General features: G+C 45.2%; 1 protein-coding gene across 1 annotated transcript; it reads left to right on the top strand.

Annotated features, from left to right (window-relative positions):
* Positions 1-3,215: 3,215 nt before the first annotated feature.
* Positions 3,216-11,625, top strand: GPX7 (glutathione peroxidase 7). The gene is made up of 3 exons (XM_011220387.3): positions 3,216-3,897; positions 8,408-8,669; positions 10,273-11,625. The coding sequence occupies exons 1-3, from the start codon at positions 3,511-3,513 to the stop codon at positions 10,434-10,436; spliced, it is 813 nt and encodes a 270-aa protein (XP_011218689.2). The 5' UTR covers positions 3,216-3,510; the 3' UTR covers positions 10,437-11,625.
* Positions 11,626-25,346: the final 13,721 nt, after the last annotated feature.

The following is a 25,346-nucleotide window of genomic DNA, read 5'->3' on the forward strand; positions in this document are numbered from 1 at the left end:
GTGTAGTACCAGAGGAGGGTGACATCTGACCTGGGTCCCCATGCATGAACAGGGGAGGAGGATAGGCCCCAGAAGAGAAACTTTAGTGAGAAACATTTCATCACTATTTTTTTTTTCCTGCTTAGTAGAAATGCCTGCCCATCTGGATTTTAACAGGAAATAACTTGGCCAAGCTTGCAAAACTCTAAGTTGTATGGAGCAGAATTTGAGAACTCATGGTTATTGGGACATCCAGGGAGAGGCTGAGTGAAAGGGACAGATGGCAGGAAGGGAGATCAACATCTTCATGGGGCACAGCAAAGCGGGAGCCATTTAATACCACAGAAGCATCACAAGTGACGGCTCCCACGGTGGGGGTGGGGGTGGGGGAGGGAGTGGGAATGGCAGGAGCACTTTATTTCTGTCTTGGCGCTTGCCGGGAGCACCTTTTCTCCTTTTCCTCCTCTCCTTGATAATGTTGTCTCCTCCAGAAGAGAGAGGCCACTTGGCAGTTCAGAAAGATCTCATGTTTGAATATGAAGGCCTGGATTTGAGTTTCATTAACTATGTGATCTTGTGCCCACCTTCCAAAACTTCGCTTATCACAGCATAGAGTGAAGTCCAAGCTCCTTGGCTTAGCACTTAAGACCCTTCTCCATCTGGCCCCTGATGACTACTCCAATCTCATCTACCCTCTACCCTTCTCATCCCAAGAGCCAAGCAGACTCGTGAAGACTCTGTGTCTTCAGACACTGCTCTCTCAAGCTGACATTCTGCCCTCCTCTTCCCCAAACTGGAGAATTCCCATTCCTCTTTGAAGACATGATTCTGTTGTTACCACCTCCAGGAAGACTTTCCTAACTGCTAGGTTAGCAACTGCCTCTAGGCCTTAAAAACCCAGAGTTTCCTTTACCTCAGTGTCTAGAACACATGTGCTCTTTCCCGTTTCTATGCACAGTCTTTGGAACATCATAAGACTCTCTGCCACTCCCCTGCTTTAAAAAACAACAACAGTGGACACTTGGGTGGCTCAATCAGTTAAGCGTTGACTCTTGATTTCAGCTCAGGTCCTGATCTCAGGGTTATGAAATCAAGACCAGGTGGTGGGCGTGGAGCCTGCTTAAGATACTTTCTCTCCCTCTCTCTCGGCCCCTCTCCCCATCTAAAATATGAACAAACAAACAAATAACAACAGCAACTAACCACCCTCATTTCTTGGCTGAAAGACCATAATCTTTACTGTGGCCTACCAGGTACTATGTGACCTCACCCTTACCTGCCTCATCACCTTCCCCTCTCACCCTTTGCTCTCTCTGCCCCAGCCAGACTAGCCTTCTTTGCTTCTCAAAGCACCATGTTTCTCTCACCCTCAGGACCTCTGCACTTGCTTCCTTGCTTCAACCTGGCTACTTTCTATTTATTCTTCAGAGGGCAGCTCAAACTTTCCTTCCTCTGGGAAGCCCTCCTTACCTGCCTCCCCTTCCCCTACCAGGCTAGTTTAGATGGTACTTAACACAGTAGTAATTATAGACTTATTTATGAATTAGTTAATACTTGTCTCCCCCTGGGTGGGGACGATGCTGTCTTGCTCATCATTGCATTAGAGGCACCTACAGCAGAACCCGGCACAGACCAGGTGCTCAGTAAGTGTTTGTTCAATGACTGTAGGAGTGCTTAGTCCTTGCCACATTACATCAAATCTCCAGTTTACCTGGTTTCTCATGAAAGAGACCGTTGGCTGCCTCCATTTTGACCTCAGGTTTTCTAGTTGGGTTCTTTTTTCCATTTTGCCTCTTGGCTCAGATGGAAGACCTTGCAGGCAAAGCATCCCCTGATGGGAATACAAACTACCCTCCCAAGTAATCAGGACTGCCCTGAGCCAGCAAGATCCTGACCATGACTGACTCCAAGACAATGATTATTTGAATGCCACTGCCTACCTGCATGTACCCACCCACTTTTGTCCCACATTTTCCTTATATAAACGTGGAAGTACTTTTGGCACTTTTGGAGATAGTCTTTGAGAGGTTAGTCCTGGTGTTGGCCTCACTAAAATAAACTCCTTTCTCATTTCACCACCACTCATCTCTCTGCCTTTGGATTTTGTCAGTAACAAGTGGCTGAACTTGGTCTGCTTGGGACCCCTGGAGCCCGGGGCTCTTTCACCCCTGAGCCTGGGCTACACTCTCACAGCAGCCTGTGAGCGCCTGAAGAACTAGGACAGCATCAGCACCCAACACCACGCTTGGCACTTTGTGGGGCTCAGTAAGGGTTTTCTGAGTGTGGGAGACACTGTGATGTGCCGCCCAGATTCCCCATCAGTAAAGACCTGAGACACCAACTGCTGGCAGTGCTGGCAGTGGAAAGCCTTTAACTATCGGCCCCTCCAGGGACAGGGTCACCTTGGCTCCTGTCACGCCCCTACCCAGATGGCCCCACATCCAACGACTGGTAAAGCAGGGATATGAAGCCATGGCCTGGCCATTTTAGTTTATCTGGGGACTACTCTGATGGGCCATTCTAGCTCCAGAGTCTCCATGGGGTCAGCCAAGACTGTCTTGGGCCTGCAAGCAGCTCTGGACTTGTGCCTGCTCCTGTTCCCTCCCTCCCTTCCACAGTTGCTGATCCCAAGGGTGCTCCCTCATAAATTCCTGCACTGTAACCTCCATCTCAGAATCTGCTTCCCCAAAACCCAACCTCCAACAGGCCCTCTGTCTTGTCTTCCCTTTCTCTGTGCCATCTCTCTCAGGAAACATACATTCATTCACCTAAAGTTTGTAGGCACCATTCAGCTGACAAAGCATTTTGAAGTGATGTGGACCAGGGGCAAATGGTCAAGAAAGAATTCTTGAGACGTTTTTGGTGCGAAAAGGTGCTTTTATTTAAGCATGGGGTCAGGACTTGTGGACAGAAAGAGCTGCACTGGGGTTGTGGGAAGTGACTGATGATATCCTTTTTAGTTAGTGGGGGTTAGGGATGGCATAAGTCTCTAAGGAATTTGGAAGTAAAGCTTTCAGGACCTTGAGGGGGGCTAGCTGCTGCTAAGATATGGTTATTTACTACTGCCTAGTAAAACATCAGTCATGAGACCCTTCAGATGTCTATCAGTGGGCCGTATGCTCAGGAGGTAATTGCAAATATATCTTGGGGAGTGTTTTCAGCAATGCAGGAAAGTGACACTAATAAGAGCAAAGCTATAACGGTAAAGCAGAAAGTCCTTGAGAGAGCTGTAGGAGTTTTCCAATCTGTAAGCCTCAGGAATTCTGCCTGGAGATTGCCAGCAGCAGCAAAGTCTGGCCTTTGTTTTTCTATTACTCCCATTCTATACTGTCTGGCTGCGTCAGGAAGGGAGGCTAGCTAGCTAGCCCCACTGAACAGCTGGAGAAGCCAAAGCCCAGAGAAGTGGCATAACCAGCTTAAGGCCACTGAGCTCATTAAGAGTTGAGCTCTCAGATCCAGTTTTTCACCTCCCTTTCCCTACCAAGTTGCTGCGTCCTGGAACGAGACGGAGCCTCGCTGCTACTGATCCGAATGGTCTCAGTGGTCAGAATCCCCAAATCATGGCTCTGGGGTCAGGGAACCAGCGCGCAGTCGGACGCTCCCGCGGTGCAGGTGGGGAGACTGAGGTCCAGAGACCGGTGCTCCAGTGCCAGCGGGGCAAAAGGCGAGGGGGCGCGTCCATCCTCCCCAGCAGCCGGCGCCGGAGCCGCCTCCGCCCGCCCCCCACGATGGGTGCCCCCGCCTCGATTTTGCCCTCGCAGCGCCGCAGCTCGGGATCCAGTCATGGTGGCTGCGCTGGTGGCGGCGTGGCTGCTCCTGTCGGCCGCGGCCTGCGCGCAGCGGGAGCAGGACTTCTACGACTTCAAGGCGGTCAACATCCGGGGCAAGTTGGTGTCGCTGGAGAAGTACCGCGGCTCGGTGAGTGTCCGCCCGCGGGGCCTCGGCGCCGCCCCGGCAGGGCCTGGTGCTCGAGCCCCGCGGCCCGGGATCCTGCAGGTGTGGCTCCGAGGGGCCTCCGCAGCCCTGCCCTGGCTCCCGCCACCCCAGGCATTCCCCACGGGGTGCGGAGCCCCCAGATCCTGCGCTGAGTCTGTCCAGCGACGACGTGGCACGGCCCTGGCGCGCACTGAAACCCGAAACTCTCCCAGCCGACGCCGATTTCCCTCCCAGCGACTTTGGGTATTGGAGTCCGGACCTCTCCCCAGAGGCTGCTCGCCTCGGCCCAGGCTTTGTTCTGCACGGGTCGGCAAGCACCCTGGCATCCTGTCGCCTTTGTCTCTCCCACCCCCAGTTCCGGGTCTGGAGCTGGGATTGTTGCTGATATTGAGTCGAATGAGAGCATTGTGAAAATGAATGTGCAGTGTAGGGAGAGTTAATCAGATGCCCGGGGACCTTACACAGATCTTCTTTTAGAGGGAGGGGACGCTAAGGCCCCAGAGAGGAAGGGTATTTGCACAGGGCCACACATCTCTAGAAAGCACAGAGCGTGGAGGAGAATCACCCTTCCATCTGTGGACTTCTCTGGGCAAACTCCTAAGATGGCAGCTGGGGCTGAGCTACAAGAGTCACCCAGGCTCACTGTTATCTCCTTATCAAGAAGGAATCTCAGCTCAGAGAGGTCTCAGACAGAAAATGTGCCTGGGTGAGTCTTTAAAACGAGAGAGAGTTTTGGCAAGACCAAGAAGAGCATTCCAGGCAAAGAACTGTTCATACCAAGGCTCAGAAGCAAACAGCAAGAAGGATGGAGGAGGGGTGGGTGGACTTCAAGCAGTTCTGCTTGCAGGAGTATAAAGCATGAGGCTGAGCGGTGTAAGATGAGGCTGAAGAGAGTAGGGAGGGCCCAAGAGGAGCCTTGAACACTATATTCAAAGGCCTAGATGTGGCACTGTGTGTTATGAAGAGGGCTCCAAGTCCATTTCTCAAGATGGACCTGAGACAAAAAAAGAAGAAAAGAAAAGATGAATCTAGGTAGGGCCTTGGTGTGGGAAAGGTGGGAAGTTGGTGATGGACACATAGGTACAGAGTTCAGATTTGGATGGACCGCACAAAAATGGCTATCAGCACTCTTCTCCTGGGAGGAAGTCTTTAGTGAAGAAAGTACTTTCTAAATCTTAAAATGCCCAGTTACACTGGGAGTCCTGGGGGCAATATTCCTTGTCCCCCAAGGTGTATTTCAAATGAGATGACGGTGTGGAAGTGATACGGGAAACAAAGGCAAAAGAAAAAATTAAATTTCCTTATGGCCCACAGCCCATGGACAAGTCCTTGAACAGGTAGAGTGATCTTGGAGCTCAGCTGCCTCAATGTTGACACTTCGCTAAGGGCAAAAGACAATCTTAGCCTGACCCCCCAGGATCCTGTGAGTCTATTTTAACATATAAAAATTCCTTTGGAAACTTCCTTTATCTCTACCCTACAAGATGTTAGCAATCATCCTCCAAGCAAATGACCAACTGATACACACCTGAAGGGTCTCATGTCTGAGTTCTTACTAAACAGTAATAAATGACCTTTTCCCAACAATGGCTAGCTCCCTCAGGATCCTGGAAACCTTTTTTCCAAAATACCTTGGAGGCTTGCGCTATCCCTACCCCCCACCCAACTTGAAAGTACGTAATGAACCACTCCTCATGATCCCAGAGCAGCTCTTTCCGCCCACGGGTCCTGTCCTCGGGCTTGAATAAAAGCACCTTTTTACACCAAAGATGTCTCAAGAATTCTTTCTTGGCCGTCAGCTCCAAACCTCAACATTTTCCTCCATCAGAAGCACTTGGTAGAGTGCTCTGTTCCTGTGTTTGGTGGGCCCCAGCAGGAAACTCATCTAGCACTGAGGACAAAGAGCCAATAAGAGTAGGGCCCATTCCCAGTCAGGTCTCTCCTTCCTTCTAGTGCAGCTTGACAGAGAGCCCCAGGCTTAGCACTTGATCAGCTCTGCTTTTCATTCATTCATTATTATTGAGCACCTACTCCATACTAAGTACTAGGCTGGTCCCTGGGATACAGTGGTGTACAGACAAGTTTCCACTTTAATAGAGCTTATATGAAATGGAAAAGAGAGAGACAATAAACAGGAACAGAGAAATGAACAAGGTAATTCCTAGTACAGTGGTACTAAGTGCTAAGACATAAATAGAACAAAGTCTATTTATTTTCAGAAGTAACAAGGCACTCAGAATGTGAGGAACAGAAATCTTGGAGAAAAATGACCCAGAGCAGTGATCCCAGAATTCTGGGTGTTTTAAAACTCTGGGTCATTGGTAAATCCTAAAAAGCATGGGAGTGAGAAGCCAAGAAAGCAATCAGAAAGAAATTGAAAAAAAACAAACAAAAAAAGAACAAAGTCGCATACCTACTAAGAGATATAGGGAGAATTTGAACCCAGGCAGTCCAGCTCCAAAGCCTCAGCCCTTAACTGCCAGGTTTAAAGGGAAACCAGGAATAGTCAGTCCAAGGAAACTGTAAAGGATTCTGCGAGTTAACCCAAGCTGGGTCCACCACTGGGACAATAGGGTCATTCATTCACCTGTAAATAATTACTGGCTCAGTATGTGTATTTTACCACAATCTTTTTAAAAAATTGAAAAAGGTTTACTGGCTCCCAGTACCTGTGTGGCACTGGGTCCAACCCTGGAGACAAAGCCATGAGCAAGAGTGTATGGTTTGTGCCCTCAGGCTAACTGGGAAGGCTGTCATTTAGACCAGTGTTGAGTATGGATGAATAGATGACCACCTGGGAATGTGCTTGTCTAGAATGTGAGCTTATGTACATGTAGGCCTGAGTGAGGCGTGTGTGCAAATGGTTTGTTTACTTCTATGTGTACGCCTGAGTCTGTATCTATGTTTGGATATACATATATGTGAATTAACTCTGTGTATTTGGGTGTGTCTGTCCATCCATGTTTTGGTCACTTTAAGGATGAACTTTTTGGTTTCAGGTATGGAACTAGAAGCAGAACTTCCCTCCTTCCAAAAGAGTGGGAGACGCACAAGATGTAGGTTAAAAATAAGCAAACTTTAATGCTCTCATTGTCCAGGGATCCAGCAGAGAAGAAAGAGGAAGGCCGCTAACTAGGGAAGGGAGTTAGGGTCCTAGTTTCTCACCACCACGGGCAGAAAATGACATGCTGACACAAATGAGGGAGGTTGTCCTAACGGCCTATGGCCCCATAGGATGGGTCCTTCCTTACCTGGTGGAGGCAGGGTAGGGGAGTTGTAACTCAAGGGTTCTCATCATCCTGCCAAGAAGTTCTCAACTACTCCGGAGACATACAACGTTTGGAGACATTTTTGACTGTCAAAACTAGACATCTAGTGGGTAGAGGCCAGGGGTGCTGCTAAACTTCCTGCAATGAATAGGATAGCCCCTGCATAATAAAGAATTATCTGGCCCCAAACATCCATAGTGCGGAGGTTGAGAAACCCTGTCTAGGCTGAGCAGTTTGTGCCTGCACATGTCCAGTGCCAGGCTGCCTCTGGGAGGTGGCCCTCTTTACAGAGCCAGCAAGTATAATCCCCGCTCTTCTAAAACAGTGGCCAAAGAGATAGGGCTGGGCTGCCCAGACACAAGGTAAGATTTAAGAATCTTTAACAATGTATAACTAGAGGCTAAAAACAGCATTGGTGCCAAAATTCTAATTGCGGTATTATAATTGAGTTCCATCAGCCAGCTTTGTATTTATCACCTAAAGGCTATAAATAAATGCATTTATTATAAGGTGATAATAAAGTTAAGGATTAGTCTAGTGACTCAAGAAAGTGATATTGTGTGCTGGGATGGATTGCTCTGGGGTCCTTTTACGAAGAAAACCCATGTCTGTCTATATACCCACGCAGGTGACTGTGTATGTGTGCACATTAACTTACTCACTCAGCACACACTTTCTGCTTTCTTTTCCATATGTTAAGCCCAGGAGGGAAGCAGGCATAGCTCCTGCCTTCAGTGGGTTCACAGTAGGCTTATTACAAGGGAGACCATATAAAGTGATGAGTGCCAGTTGACTGAGCCAGAAATTGAACCCAGATCTGCCTTTCCACTCCCCTGCATTACCTCCTGATTGTGAGCTCACCAGCGTGTGCTCCTCTCTCTGTAAATGTGTTGTGTGTGTTTGTGGGCATGTGTGATGTATGCTGATATATTTTTGTATCTTGGGGCATATGCATCCCCATTTATGGATATTGTATTCTTATTCTCATGAATGGTCATGTATGTGTATGCACACATACCTGTAAGCCCCTGCATGTTTGATTTCATTTATGCCTGTGTGCATATGTTCATGTATCTGTGAGAGGATTGCACGTGTATGTATGTATACGTTGTGCCTTATTAATTGGTTGGGGGGGGTCACTGTGTGGGCCTGTCAGGTCATGTACAAGTGCGTGACTTGTCACTAAGTTGTGTATGTGTCTGGGTTTTGTTTTTGCCACCCAGGTGTCCCTGGTGGTGAACGTGGCTAGCGAGTGTGGCTTCACGGACCAGCACTACCGAGCCTTGCAGCAGCTGCAGCGGGACCTGGGGCCCCACCACTTCAATGTGCTTGCCTTCCCCTGCAACCAGTTCGGCCAGCAGGAGCCTGATACCAACAAGGAGATCGAGAGCTTCGCCCGCCGCACCTACAGTGTTTCTTTCCCCATGTTTAGCAAGGTCGCAGTCACTGGCGCTGGTGCCCACCCTGCCTTCAAGTACCTGATCCGTGAGTCCTGATCCTTTCCCTCATCTTCCGGTAGCTGGCTGAGGTCATGGCTCCTGGGGCAGCAAGAGCCACTGGCTGGCTGGGTGACCTGGGGCCCCTTCCAGACCCCTGCATGTAGGTTCATGGTCTGTTCCAGCACTAATCTTTGAGGATGAGCTGAGAGATTGCCTGCCTGAAAATATTTCTAACCCCCACCCTGCCCGGCTGCCTTGAGGTTCTCCCTCAGAGTCACTCTTACAGACTTCTCCGGGATCCTGTTTTCATATGCAGGGGTTCTTAAAAGGAGACCAGGCCCTCAGATTCAGTCAATGTGAATTAGGTAAGCTTACGGACTTAGGATAGAGAAACCAAGGCGCAGCAGGGGATGCCACATGCCTGGAGAAGGCTGACCAAGACCACTGGCAGGTATCTCCTGTCCTGAGTTAGGAGCAAAGTTTGTAGCCCGCGAGAGGTAAACCTTTGGAACCAAAAATACTAGATCTTAATATTTCAGAAATAGATCCCTTCTGCATCCCCAGGAGCCTCAGAACCACAAGATGGGGTCATGGGCCAAGCTTGTCTTTACGGCCCTGTTTCCTCCCTTGGGCCGTTCTCTTCCTTTGGGGGCTCCATTTCTGCCTTCTAGTCCATGCTGCTGACTGCCTTCATATCCCTCACCACCACCCCCCATTCGCCTGGAGGAGTAAATGAAAAACAACAGTGCAGCAAACAAAAGATCCCTTACTGAGGCAGATTTGAATTTTGCTCTATGGATCAATCCTAATATTTGCTTTTTTCCCCCTGTGTGTTTTTATTAGTACCTTCCCGGTTCCCATAGTTATAGATCAAACCTCACACTGCTTTAGAAGCAACTGGGGAGCTCTTAAAAGTGGTTCAGACTGAGACTTACTGAATCAGGACCCAAGAATCTGTTTATTTTAACCACCCCCATCATACCACCACCACCACCACCACCATGATTCATATGCAACCAGTCCACAGACTAACATTTGGAAACCGTTAAGATTTCATTTGAGAATAGGGTGTAGACTATTCAATTCAGTAGTTGAGATCATTAAGAAAGGAGGATCTGATACTGCTTTATCAAGCGCTTCACAGAATCCTAAAGCAGTACTTCTCAACCTTGGGGCCATATTGGTATCTCCTGGAGAGCTTTTAAATAATACTGATGCCTGAATCTTAACACCAGAGATTCCGATTTAAGTAATCTGGTGTGGACTGGGCATCAGCATTTTGTTTTATTTTGTTTTATTTTATTTTATTTTATTTATTTTATTTTATTTTTTTGAAAGAGAAAGAGAGAGAGAGCACATGCACAAGCAGGGGGAGGGGCAGAGAGAGAGAGAAGCAGACTCCCTGCTGAGCAGGGAGCCCAATGTAGGGCTTGATCCCAGGACCCCGAGATCATACCTGAGCCGAAGGCAGATGCTTAACTGACTGAGCCAGCCAGGTGCCCCATGAGCATCAGGATTTTTTAAATTTCTTTAGTTAATTCTAACTAATAGAACCACTGCTTCAAGGGAAGGATGAACACTGGTAGTGGAATTCCAGGAGAAGGGATACAGAGAAGCACACTTTGCTCTCCTTCTTCCTTTTTCTCTAGAGACTTCTGGGAAGGAGCCCACCTGGAACTTTTGGAAGTACCTAGTGGCCCCAGATGGAAAGGTAGTAGGGGCTTGGGACCCAACTGTGTCTGTGGAGGAGATCAAGCCCCAGATCACAGCACTTGTGAGGAAGCTCATCCTGAAGAAGCGAGAAGACTTATAACCACTTTCTCTCCTCTCCTACTTTCCCATCCCCCCCATCCTCCACCTTGAATGGGAGACCAAAGCAAACTCAGTGGTGCTCAATGGTGCTTAGAGGGAGGACCTATGGACTCTCCTTCCTCCATTTTTATCCCATCTACCCTATCACTCCTATGGGGGAAAAATTCTAGTATTTGGATTATTTGAGTCTTAGAACAACCTATAGGAACTCTTGGCCAATGAGAGCTCTTGGCCAATGAATCACCAGCCGATAAGAACCTCTAGCCCATGAAAACATGTGGCAAATAGAAGTATATAAAGCAATAATCTCGTGCCTATTAAAAACTCTGTAAAATGGGACCAATTCCTACCTCACAGGGCTGTTGTGAGGATGAGGATGAAAGATCTATGAAAGTGCCTAGGGCAGTGCCAGCTCACTGGGAGGCATTCAATAAATGGGTTTTTTGGCTTATAAACCAAAAAATAACTTGTAATCAATAAAAACTTGTGCCCAACATGAATTTCCAGCCATTGAGAATCCAAGCCAAAGATTTATTTGTTGTTACAACTGTTTTCCTCTGTATCATTTTTTTTAATTACAAAAGTAATAGAAATAGATTGTAAAATAATACAGGATGATATAAAATAAAAATGAAGATATCCCCCTTGTTTTCTATATCTCACTCCCTGGAGGTAAATAAATACTGTTAGCAATTTGGTACAAAGACTTCCTAATTTTTTTTATCAAGCCAATAATTATTGCCCAAAAGAATTCACTGACCAAAAGTATACCATAATAACAAATAGGCAAAGGATATGAATAGATAATTCACAGAATAATGTAGATGGATAATAAGGATATGAGAGATATTCAGCTTCATTAAAGTTGGAAAGATTTTTTTAAATGATAATACCCATAGTTGGTAAGGATGTGAGGAAATGGGCATTCATAGTAACTGTTGGTGGGACAATGAAATGGCACAAGTTTTTAGAGGGTGATTTGGCAGTATCTTTTAAAACTAAATGTTCATGTCCTTTGATCCATCATTTCTTGTCCTAGAAGTCTCTCAAACTGTGCAAATATGTATGTACGTCGTTCATAATAGTGAAAATTGGATGCAATCCTGTATCCATCAATATGGTCTGATAATGAATTATGGTACAAATCCAAATGGTACACTAATGCAGTTATTAAAATGAATGAATTAGGGGCACCTGACTGGCTTAGTGAGTAGACCATGTGACTCTTGGTCTCAGGGTTGAGTTCAAGCCCCACATTGGGTGTAGAGATTACTTAAAGTTAGAATATTTTTAAAAATCTAATTCATTCATTTTATTTTAATTTTTTTTTAGATTAAAAAAAATGTTAAGTAATCTCTACACCCAACATGGGGCTTGAACTCACGACCTTGAGACCAGGAGTCACACGCTCTACTGACTGAGCCAGCCAGGTGTCCCAAAATGAATGAACTAGATTTCTATATGCGACCATAGAAAAAGTTGTCCAGGGGCGCCTGGGTGGCACAGCGGTTGAGCGTCTGCCTTCGGCTCAGGGCGTGATCCGGCGTTATGGGATCGAGCCCCACATCAGGCTCCTCCGCTATGAGCCTGCTTCTTCCTTTCCCACTCCCCCTGCTTGTGTTCCCTCTCTCACTGGCTGTCTCTATCTCTGTCAAATAAATAAATAAAATCTTTGAAAAAAAAAAGAAAAAAAAAGAAAAAAAAAGAAAAAGTTGTCCAAAAGTGAAGAAAGGACAGCTTGTAAAACAGAATGAATACATACGTACCACACAAATCTAGTATGGGGCACCTGGCTGCTCAGTCTATAGAGCATGGGACTCTTGATCTTGGGGTTGTAAGTCCAAACCCCATGTTGGGTATAGAAATTACTTAAAAATAAAATCTTTTTTAAAAAAATCCAGTATAAAGAAGTATAATATTTTTATCAAAATTTTTTGAGATTAAGTGAGAGGAATAGAGAGGAATATAGACCAAACTATTTTTTTAAAAGATTTTTATTTATTTATTTGAGAGAGAGGGAGCATGGGAGGAGGAGCAGAGGGATAGGCAGACTCCCACCCCCTGAGTGCCGAGCCCAACTCGGGGCTGATGCGGGGCTCAATCCCAGGACCCTGAGATCATGACCTGAGCCAAAGTTAGATGGTTAACCAATTGAGCCACCCAGGTGCCCCTAGACCAAACTATTAATGGTGGTTGTCAATGAGGGAGTCAGGGGAAAGAGGGGATAACAGGAGACCTTCCCTGTCTTTGTTATGTATTTCTGTAATGTTTGAATTTTGTATGTAAAATATGTATTTCACTTTTATAGAAATATAAAAAGAGGCAGCTAAAAACTGAGATGATGGGCAAAGTCACTGATCAATAATTTATTAGCCAGTAAGCATTTCATGTCCACTCCTCCCAAGGTCACTCTTCTAGAAGACAGACTCAGATTTAAGTCCTGCTCCTGACTCACAGACTGAGCAAACTGTTGCCTCTCTGGAGGCATGGACAATGAAAGGGTTGAACTGTGCTTATAGTTCTTCCAGTGTCCCTTAATGGTCCCTCTCAAAAGCTACCCAGAGTAAATGAAGGCTCTCTGCGAGCAGACCACAAGCCCCACTATGGTGGCCTCCAGCCTGCCCTTACACACCCTGCTCCAAGTTCCAGCTCTGCATATGCTGTGCACACACACACACACACACACACACACACACACACACACAATGAAATGCAGCAATCACAGAAATGTTCGCGAGGGACACCTCAGAACTACATTCTCCATGGATGTCTCTCTGACCTATCCTGCCTGACCTCTCAGCCACATCCCACATTGCTGACTACACTCTTCTCCATGACACATTCTCTTCCCTTTCATGCCCCTCTTTCTTGGTTTTACCCCTTTCTCCTTTCTCTTTGAGTGCTCCTTCCTTCTCAGTATCTGTTGATGTCTCTTCCTCCTGCCCACTCCTTCCTTGTTGGTCTTCCTTCGGGTAACACGCTGGTCCTTCTTCTCACTCCATGTGCTCTTTTGCAGCCATCTCATTTTTTCTCATAGTTTTGACCACCATCAATACCCTATTTTTTTTAAAGACTTTATTTATTTACTTATTTACTTACTTACTTATAGGTAGCTGGGGGAGGGGCAAAGGAAGATGGAGAGGGAATCTCAAGCAGACTCCAAGCTGAGCGTGGTGCCTATCATGGGGCTGGATCCCTTAACCCTGAGATCATGACCTGAGCCAAAATCAAGAGTCAGGCGCTTAACCAACTGAGCCACCCAGGCACCCCACCATCTACACCCTACTGACACCCAAACCTCTACCTTGTATCTACACTGGACTCATACTCATTTGCCTAGTGGGCATGTCTACAGACATTTCAGTTCAACATGCCCAGAGCTAAACTCATCATCTCTCCCTGACACACCTCTCTCCCTTCCACTCAGCCTTCGCAAAACCCCAAAGCCTTTCCTTTCACACACCACTTACTCTCTACACTACTATTATTTAAGTGACTGTTCTCCTTTCTTTCCTTAGCACAGCACCTGGCCTTTAGCATATATAATTTAATTATAAAGTAAGCATTTTGAGCACCAGCTCCATGCTATCCCCGACCAGAACCGATCTAGAAACCAAAGATGAGCAGTTTCCCCCAGAAATTTAGAGTCCAGCTGAGGATTTTGCAGTCACAAGTCGGCCTTTATTCCTATGCTTTGTCAGTGTTCTGCTGCTCCCATGTCCCCTCTAATGTGCAAGAGTTCCCTACAAAAAAAAAAGCTCACTTTAAATCCTTATCAACTGTTACCGTAGTCATTGGCTAACAGGTATCTGCTAACAACTTAGTTTTAAATTAATCCCTTGGTAATCAGCTAACACTTGAGTAGTTAATATTTTATTTTCTACTGGCACTTTAGTTATCTTCTAACACTTTATTTATAAGCAATACACTTTATTTACCGGGTTTTATCTTAGCACTTCGTAGTTCAGCTATTTGCCAAGCCTTAATTATTAATCAATATTTTAGTTATCCGCTTAAATCTTATACTGATTGCTTAGCTATCTGCTATCAGTTTAGAGTAAATTAGCAAACCAGAGACAACCAGTTAGGAATTTAGAGAGCGGTCAATTCTGGCTGTGGATATGACAAAGTCCTTTGTGTTTGGCTGATCTCTCTTTCATCAACTGGTCCCAGGTCCTCCAAGAAAGGGAGGTCCATCCTAATTACTTTTTTACCTCTCTGAGCTGGGTTAGAGTGTGGTGAGAGGAGAGTATGACGATGAGGGTGCTTCCCGGAAAGTTATGCTTGGAAGGGACATTCATTCAACAAATATTTTCTGAGCACTGTTCATATGTCAAGTTCTGCACTAGGCTCTAGGGATACATCAGTGAACAAAACAGGCATGTTCTCAGCCGCTGTGGCACTTAGAGAATAGTGGGAAAGACAAGCATTAAACAAATAATTATACCAATTATTACATAATTATGTTAAGCACCAGGAAGAAGTACAGGGAGGCTGGCATTGGAGCTACTCTGGAGTTCAGAGGTCTCCCTGAGGAATGGCATTTAAGCCAAGAGCTGAAATTTTATTTTACTTATTTAATTATTTTTAAGATTTTATTTATTTATTTATTTGAGAGAGAGGGTGCACAAGGTAGGGAGGGGCAGAGGGAGTGGGAGAAGCAGGCTCCCTGCTGAGCCAAAAGCAGATGCTTAAACTACTAGCCACCCAGATGCCCAATAGCTGACATTTTAATAAGATTTAGGGGAAAGAGGGGCACCTGGGTGGCTCAGTTGGTTAAGCGTCTGCCTTTGGTTCAGGTCATGATCCCAGGGTCCTGGGATCAAGCCCCACACTGGGCTCCTTGCTCAGCGGGGAGTCTGCTTCTCCCTCTGCCTGCTGCTCCCCCTGCTTGTGTTCTCTCTCTCTCTGACAAATAAATAAATAGAATCTTAAAAAAAAAAAAAAAAAGAGTTAGGGGAAAGAAGTGGGAAGTTCCTAAGTAGATAGAGGCCCTAAAGAAGGAAGATACTCAATAGGATGGTGACAGTGCTGCCTGGAGCCATGTGATAAGGTGAAGGGTGAGAGAGGTAGTCAGGGGCCAGATCAGTCAGGGCCTTGTGGAATCCAGGTGAAAAATGATAGTGACCTGACTTAGTGTAACAGAGCCTGTCTTCGGTTCTAAATCTGAAGGCCAGAAATAAACTCTAGGGCAGAGGCCGACTCTGAACTACTGATAGGAGAAGAGGTTGCTCTGCTGGCTGCCTGAAAGATAGACCACTATGGAGACACCTGGGGAAGGCAGGCAGACCTGGCAGATCCCAGTTCCAGCAGGGCCAGCCTGGCAGTTGAGGGAGGGGACTGCCAAGGCCTGGGTACCTACAAATCACCAAGTGGACTCCACCCTGAGAGACTGCACGGCAGGTGGTCAAAGGGGTACATTTCAAAAGAAAAAAAACAAAACAAAACACTGGCTTGGGTATAATAAAACCTCTGCAGCTCCCTCTCTTCCCCACATCTCCTTTAGTCCCTACATCTTAGCTCTCACCTGTGGCTTTTACCACTTTGTGTTAGGATGGAGATTTAGCAACTATAACAGGCACCCAAAGTAAACACATCCTCAAAAAAAAATAAAAGTTTATTTCTATCTTATGTAAAAGTTGGACCTTTAGCCAGGTTAATGGCTCTGCCATCCTTAGGATATTGCCATCATTTGCACGATCCAAGACAGCTGGCCACCTCAACACTATCTATACCTTTTTTAAAAAAAAGACTTTATTTATATTTTATTTTATTTATTGAGAGTGTGTGACCAGGGTTAGGGCAGAGAGAGAGGGAGAGAGAGAATACCAAGCGGACTCTGTGCTGAGCACAGAGCCCGACATGGGGCTCAATCCCACCACCCTGAGATCATGACCTGAGCTGAAACCAAGAGTCAGATGCTCAACTGACTGAGCCACCCAGGCACCCCTCAACCCTATACTTTTAAGTTAGGGCACAACAGCATATCCTACAGGTCAGAAGAACTTAACCAAATAGCCCCTCAGACAAGGATCACTGAGAAATAAAGTTTTTATTTGTATGGGCATGTGCCCAGATGAAAATTAGGAGTTTCATTAACATAGAAGAAGGGGAGAACAAATAGCCCCAATATTTAGGGGGCAGGAACAAAAAGCCCCACGTCTTAACATCTTTCAATTCTCTCCCCTCTCCTTCTTGCTACCATTATCCTGACTCAAGACTTACCATCCTTCTAGCTCATCAACTTGGTTCCAACTCCCTCCTCCAATCCAGCCTTCACATTACAAGCTAAATGATGCTCCAATGAGCAAATCTGAGCATATCATCTCACTGCTTCAATGAGTCCTCCATTCCTATTCTTGGAGTAAAGGCTCAGTTCCTTAATCTGTCATTCAAAGTCCTTGTGCTTCATCTTCCTCTATTTCTTTGCCATATTCTCCTTACTCCTTGCTCCCATCACACAGGTAAAAAATTGTCTCACTTTCCTTAATTTGCTATATTGATATTGCCTTATCCCTCTTGTATTCTTTGAGTATAAGAAATGCTTGGCTCAGAGTAGGTGTTTAAAGGCATTTGTCAACTAACTGACCTCATTGTCATCATCTGTATTTCTGAATGTCCCAAGGACTGTCTGACCCCTGCATCAGGTAGGCTCCTCCCACGGAAGGCATGACCCATCTCAGTGGGATGGGAAAGCCCAGTCAGAAGATCCCTTCCTCTAATCCCTTAGAATATAAGTGCTCCACTCTGATCGCATGGCTAATTGAGCCCTGCTCATCGTTCTCCAGCGGGAGTGCCAGGGCTACCATCGTCTTTGGTACTAGTGATGATTACATGGGGCACTAAAAAATTATTTGTTGTTGGGGCACCTGGGTGGCTCAGTCAGTTAAGCATCTCCCTTGGGCTCAGGTCATGATCTTGGGGTCCTGGGATGGAAGCCTGAGTCAGACTCCCTGCTCAGTGGGGAGCCTCTTCTCCCTCTCCCTCTGCCCCTCCCTCCCACTTTTGCACTCTCTCTCAAATAAATAAATTAAATCTTTAAAAAAATATTTGCTGTTTACCTGAAACTCAATTTTAACTAGCCACTCTATATTTTATCTGGCAATCCTTCCCTGGATTGAACACCATGTAGTAGGGAGTTGAGCTAATAGCCTCTAGGATTCCAGGGCTTTCAACTCTAGGAAACAAAGATCCTAACTCTTCTGATTTACCTTGTTCCTCCCAATGAGAGCAAAAACTCTTTTCAGGATTAAAATAGAAGAGCTGAGAGGCACCTGGGTGGCTCAGCCGTTAAACATCTGTCTTCGGCTCAGGTCATGATCCCAGGGTTCTGGGATCAAGCCCCACATCGGGCTCTCTGCTTGGCGGGAAGCCTGCTCCTCCCTCTCCTACTCCCCTTGCTTGTGTTCCCTCTCTCGCTTTCTGTCAAATAAATAAATAAAATCTTAAAAAAAAATAAAGTAGAAGATTGGAGAACAACAGTTAACAGGTTAATTGACATGACCAATGACAAGACCCACTTAGAAGCTGTGTAACCCTGGAACTGTCACTGAACCTCATGAAACCACCATCACTCCGTCTAGCCAATAAAAGAAAATCAAAATGTTACCTAATAAACATTGGGCACTGTGCTAGACACTTCCGTCTATGTGTTCTCTCACCTGGAATATTCAGAAAAACTAATGTATGAAAAGGCACTCTGTAAGTGGAAATGGGCTGTAACAAATATGAAACAATATTATCATCAGTGTAGTACTTGTCTGCAGTTGATTTCCTTTACTGACTCTTGTGGGGAAAGAAGCTTCCCTATCTTGGTCACATTGCAGAGGAAAGACATTGCAGACAAGTGGTTTTTAATTAAGGGTGATTTTGCTCGCTAGGGAACATTTGGCAATATCTGGGGACATTTTTTGTTGTCACAACTGGGGGATGGGTACCACTGGCATCTAGTGGGTAAAAGCCACAGAAGCTGCTAAACATCCCATAATGCACAGGACTGTCCACCACAACAAAGAATTATCTCAAAATGTCACTAGGTTGAGAAATCCTAAGCCTAACGTATTGCAAAGCAGGATCACATCCCAGCTCTGCTGCTTAGCAGCTGGGTGACTCATAAGCAAACTACTTTACCTCTCTGGGCCTCAGTGTCTTCCTCTGGGATGTGGGGGATATTAATAGCACTTAATTCATAAGCCTATTGAGTTGATTAAATGCTAATACACCCACAAACCACTGCCGTGTCTGACACATAGTAAATATCCAGTAAATGATAGTTCTTCTTTTGGTTATTTAGGGATTACTGTCTCTGTTTAAAAGACAGGAAATTGAGGCTCAGAGAGGGGAACAGACTTGTCCAAGATCAAGAGAAAAGACAGTTCCAGCCCTAGGGTTGACAAATGTCACTAAGAATCTTCTGTAGACAAATGCTGTAGTTTTCTTGTGTGTGGACCTTACATGAGACATAATCCTTGCTCTCAGCAAAGTGGAAGGAAGAGGAGGACTAACCTTTCCCGAGTGTTCACATACTTCTATCTCATTTCTATAAAGTAGGTATTTTGATTTCCATTTTACAGATAAGGCTAAGTAAGAAGTCCAAATTCTCCCAGGAAATCAACTGCCAAATAGAGACAGGCTGATCTGGTACCAAAGTCCTTGCCTTTCCCTATTCTCTGCTTCCTAGACTCTGGTAACACTCCAGCTAGGACAGGGGGGTTAAGGTTAGAAACATAATCCTGGAAGAAGCCAAGACATTCACTCCAGACTGCAGAAATCTTGGAGTAAATTCAGAAGTGGCTGATTGTGGGCTGAAAAGAACTGCGAACACGAAAAATGCTTACTAACATGTAAAGTGCTGGATTCAGGTTGAGACCAGAGAAGGAGGTAGTCAAAGGAGTGCTTCCTTGAGTTTTGGGGACTGATGGAACCAGGACAAAACCGACTGGGTCCCCAGATGAGTAGTTTAACCTCTCTAAGCCTCGATATATATAATACCTACATATTTATATATAAAATACTCATATTTCAGAATGATTTGTTCAGTTATTAATTGCTCCCTGAGGCATAATTGACCTTTATGGCCATGCAGGTTTTGAAGATGTGCAGCAGAAGAGACAAGTGGAAATTGAAATCTGGCCTGAATTCTAATTACCCATCCTTACCTTTGGCATAGAGCTACATCAAGCCACAGGAAGGGTCACTTTTTTTTCTGATATGCACAAAGGAACAAAGGCAGTACAAAGCAGCAGCCCTGCCTTCAAGAAGACCCTAAACTGAGTGCAGTGAAACTGGGGCCGAAGCAGGTACAACTTCCATCAAAGAGGAGGCTGAGGAGTAGTCTGAAGCTGTGATTGCTAAAAGAGATGACAGCACATAGAAGGTGCTCAATGAATGGTACATACATTCAGGAGAACACATACTGCAAAAAAGAATGATACCCAGAGAGCTGCTCATAGAAAGGCTTCCTGCAGAAGGGGTTTCTTCAAGCTGGACCTTGAAGGGTGGAGAGGATTTAGATAAGCACAAGGGGGACTACATGAGCAAAAACTCAGGAGAGAAGGCTCTTTTCTCAGGTCAGATTGGTTAAATCAGAAGCTTCCTTTAGGAAAGAAGAGGCAGGTATAGCTGGAGAGATAGCGAGAGTTCAGATTTTATTTTTATTTTTTATTTTATTTTATTTTTTAAAGATTTTATTTATTTGACAGAGAGAGACACCGTGAGAGAGGGAACACAAGCAGGAGGAGTGGGAGAGGAAGAAGCAGGCTTCCTGCTGAGCAGGGAGCCCGATGCGGGGCTTGATCCTAGGACCCTGGGATCATGACTTGAGCCGAAGGCAGACGCTTAACGACTGAACCACCCAGGCACCCCTTTATTTTATTTTTTTTAAAGATTTTATTCATTTATTTGTCAGAAAGAGAGAGCACAAGCAGGGGGAGCAGCAGGCAGAGGGAGAAGAAGGCTCCCCACTGAGCAAGAGGCCGATGCAGGACTTGATTCCAGGACCCTGGGATCATGACCTGAGCTGAAGGCAGATGCTTAACTGACTGAGCCATCCAGGTGTCCCGAGAGTTCAGATTTTAGAGGTAAAACTGGAATCACTGGGGCTACTCCAACAGCTCAGGACAAGTCTTTACAAAATCTCTGTTTATGAATATGTGGTGGAAAATAATCAAGCATAGGGGGGAGAAAAGAAAGAATTGCAATCTGCCTCAAAACTCAAAAGAATTTTTTTTTGACATTATACTAGAGATCCTAGACAACGTAATAAAACAAGGGGAAAAACTGAAAGGCATAAGCTGGAAAGAAAAAGTAAAACATTATTATTATGTTGCCTGTGAATAAATTACATTTTTATGTTAACATAAAATATCTTAAAGAGGTCTACAAAAAAGCTACTAGAACTAATAAGTGAATTTAGCAAGTTATCAGAATACAAGGTGAATACACAAAAATAAATTGTATTTCTACATACTAACAACAAACAATTGTACAATCACATTGAAAATGTCATCTACAATAGCATCAAAAATAGAAAAGGGATAAATTTTACAAAATATGTACAAGACCTATACATAAGAGTACAAAGCACTCCTGAGAGAAATTACAGAAGAACTAAATAAATGAAGAGATATACCATGTTTATGGATTAGGAAACTAAATATTAAGATGTTAATTCTCTTCAAGTTGATCTATTAATTAAATGCAATCCTGAGCAAAATCCCAGCAGGGTTTTGGGGGGCGGAAACTGACAAGCTGATTCTTTTTTTTTTTTTTTTTAAAGATTTTATTTATTTATGTGACAGAGAGAAAGCCAGTGAGAGAGGGAACACAGTAGGGGAGTGGGAGAGGAAGAAGCAGGCTCCCAGCGGAGGAGCCTGATGTGGGACTCAATCCCGGAACGCCGGGATCACGCCCTGAGCCGAAGGCAGATGCTTAACGACTGCGCTACCCAGGCGCCCCTGACAAGCTGATTCTAAAACTTATATGGGGGTGCCTGGCTGGCTCAGTTGGAAGAGTATTCAGCTCTTGATCTTTGGGTTGTGAGTTTGAACCCCATGTTGGGTGTAGAGTGCTTAAATAAATAAAATAAAATAAAAACTTATATGGAAATGCAAGGACCTAGAATTACTAAAACAATTTTGAAAAATAAGGACAAAGAGGATTTTTACACTACCTGATTTCAAGACTTATTTATAAAGCCACGGAATGGTACTGGCTTAAGGATAGATTCAGATCAATGAAATACAATAGAGAATCCAGAAATAAATCCACACATTTATAATTGAGTTTTGACAAAGGTGTCAAGTTAATTCAATGGGAGAAAGGACAATTCCTTTCAAAGGATGATTTTGGAACAACTGGATATCCATATGTATTTTTTTAGTAAGTTTTATTTATTCAAGTAACCTCTATACCCAACATGGGGCTTGAACTCACAACCCTGAGATCAAGAGTCACTCACTCTTTGACTGAGCCAGCCAGGTGCCCTTGAAGATCCACATGTAAAAGTGCACTTCAACCACTGCTTCACAATAGACACAAAAACTAACTCAGAAAGATAAACATAAAACTTCTAAAAAAAAAAACACAGGAAGGCTGCTGGGAAGATGGAGTAGGAGGATTCCGGGCTCACCTCTTGCCACGTGGCCACCTAGAGAAAACCCACATTGGCATAAATAACCCAGAAAGCAACCAAAGACTGGCAGAACAGACTCTCCAAAGCCCAACGTAGACAAGAGGCTACAGCAAAGCAGATCCACCCCTTCCGACTGCTCTTGGCAAGATGCCATCAAAGCAGCGCCACAAGCCTGGCAGTGTGCAAGCAGCCCAGACAAGGGCCAACACCCCTCCAATGTGAGTCCTGCTCCAGGGAGAGGGGAAGATAACCACACACCAGTCTGACTGTGACCCTAGCAGTGGGCTGGGGACAGGCAGCTGGTCTGACTGCAGGCCCCACACACCAACAAAAGCTTCTCAGGGGACAACACAGGGAAGTGTCTGCAGGTTGGTGGCAAACACCTGGTCTTACTCATCTCTGGCAAACACCTGGTCTTACTCAACTCAAGCCCAAGGCAGCCTGGGACCAGCTCACTAACACCACAGGCACCAGACTCTGCCCACAACAAGCAGAGAGCCATCACAGACTGGACTGAAGGCAAACACAGCTCCACCACAATGGAAGGACACCCTTGTAGCAACATACACAGGAGATACCCCCAAAGCACCATTTTCTGGTGAAAAGGAGACACTGCACTGCAGGACCTCTTCTTCAGAAAGCCACTACTTTCAAGTGTGAGAGACATAGCTGACTTTCCTAACACATAGAAACAGACACAACAATAGACAAAATGAGGAGACAGAGGAATATGTCCCAAATGAAAGAGCGAAATCAGAGCAAGAGACCTAAACAAAATGGAGATTAGTAATATGTCTGATTGTGAATTTAAAGTAATGCTCGTAAAGATACTCGCTCAAATTGAGAAAGGAGTGCAGGACCTCCATGAGACCCCCACCAAGAGACAGGAGATGTGAAAAAGAACCACTTAGAGCTATTGGACTCACTAAATGGAAATAAAAATAGACCACCTGGAATACAGAGCAAACAAGAGGAAGTAGAAGAACGGATCAACAACCTGGAGGACTGAGTAATGGAAAGAAATCAAGCTGAGCAGATGAGAGGTGGAAAAATATCCAAAATGAGAACAGACCCAGGGAACTCAGTGACACCATCAAGCATACCAGTTGCATGATAGGGATCACAAAAGGAGAAGAGCAAGAAAAGGGGGCAGAAGATTTGTCTGAAGAAATAATAGCTGAAAACTTCCTGAATCTGAGGAAGGAAAGAGAAATCCAGATCCAGGAGGCCCAGAGAGCCCCCAACAAAACCAACCCAAAGAGGTCTGCACCAAGACACAAAGTAAATAAGATGGGCAAAAGTAGTGATAAAGAGAGAATTATAAAAGCAGCAAGAGAAAGGAAAGCAGTTACATACAAGGGAAACCCCATAAGGCTTTCAGTGGGTTTTTCAGCAGAAATTCTGCAGGCCAGAAGAAAGCAGCATGATATATTATAAGTGCTAAAACAGAAAATCTACAGCCAAGAATACTCTATCCAGCAAGGTTTTCATTCAGAATAGAAGGAGAGGTAGAGTCTCCCAGAAAAACAAAAGCAAAACCAGGGGGCGCCTGGGTAGTGCAGTCGTTAGGCGTCTTCCTTTGGCTCAGGGCGTGATCCTGGCGTTCCGGGATCGAGTCCCACATCGGGCTCCTCCGCTGGGAGCCTGCTTCTTCCTCTCCCACTCCCCTGCTGTGTTCCCTCTCTCTCTGGCTGGCTGTCACATAAATAAATATAATCTTTAAAAAAAAAAAAAAAAAGCAAAACCATCCATGTCCCCATCACACACGATGTCCTCAGCCTGTGGGTCCCAAATTCACAGTCCAGCCACCCTCTTGCCTGATGTCAGCATGCATGTCTTGCCACCTGCTCAATGCCAGTCAACACCCCTTCACCTCAGCTTGACAAGGACTCAAACTGACACTCTTCCCCTCAAGTTCCAGCCCCTGTGCTCAAGTTTGTGGACAAAAGTGGGCATAATTATAACAGCAGAATGAAGCAACCCAAATAATGACACTAATTCTGTGCAATATATAATGGATAAAAAGAGTGTGCTAGGCTGAGAACATCTCCAACAAGCACATCAAAGAACAATATATACAGCATGATTCTGGTTAGTAAAAGAAGCAAACTCGGGAAAAATAAAACAAGATGAAATCAGAGAGGAAGACAAACCACGAGAGACTCTTAATCATAGGAAACAAACTGAGGGTTGCTGAAGGGGAGGGGGTGGGAGGACAGTGTAACTGGGTGATGGGCATTAAGGAGGGCACATGATGGAATGAGCACTGGGTGTTATATACAACTGATGAATCACTGAACTCCACCTCTGAAACTAGTAATACACTATATGTTAATTAATTGAATTTAAAATTAAAAAAAGGAACGCCCCCCTCAAAAGAAAACAGAGGAGGAAAATCTTTGCCATCTTGAGGTAGANCTAGTAATACACTATATGTTAATTAATTGAATTTAAAATTAAAAAAAGGAACGCCCCCCTCAAAAGAAAACATAGGAGGAAAATCTTTGCCATCTTGAGGTAAAGATTTTTTTAGATAGAACCTAGCAAGCACGATCTTTTTTTCTCCAAGATTTATTTATTTATTTGAGAGAGAGGAAGAGAGAGAAGGAGAGAGAGAGAAAGAGCACATGTACGCACACAGAGGGAGAGGGAGAAGCAGACTCCCCACCAAGCAGGGAGCCCAATGTGGGGCTTGATCCCAGGACCCCAGGATCATGACCTGAGCTCAAGGCAGACGCCACCCAGGCGCCTCCCAGCAGCACACTCTTAACAGAAAAAAGTGATAAACTGGAGTATCAAAATTTTTAATTTCTACTTTTTTTAAAAAAAGATTTATTTATTTATTTTAGTGGAGGAGGAGCGGAGGGAGAGAGAGTATGTGAAGCAGACTCTCTGCTGAGCGTGGAGATCTCACCTGAGATCTCACCCTGAGATCAGACCTGAGCTGAAAACAAGAGNCCTGATGTGGGGCTCGATCCCAGAACGCTGGGATCACGCCCTGAGCCGAAGGCAGACGCTTAACCGCTGTGCCACCCAGGCGCCCCTAATTTCTGCTTTTTTAAAAAAAAGATTTATTTATTTATTTGAGAGGAGGAGCGGAGGGAGAGAGAGTATGTGAAGCAGACTCTCTGCTGAGCGTGGAGATCTCACCTGAGATCTCACCCTGAGATCAGACCTGAGCTGAAAACAAGAGGTGGAAGCTTAACCGGCTGCACCACCCAGGCACCCCTAATTTCTGCTTTTTGGAAATCACCTTTAAGAAAATGAGAAGGCAGGGGC

The sequence above is a fragment of the Ailuropoda melanoleuca genome, chromosome 2, assembly GCF_002007445.2.
Source record: "Ailuropoda melanoleuca isolate Jingjing chromosome 2, ASM200744v2, whole genome shotgun sequence".
NCBI lineage: Eukaryota > Metazoa > Chordata > Mammalia > Carnivora > Ursidae > Ailuropoda > Ailuropoda melanoleuca.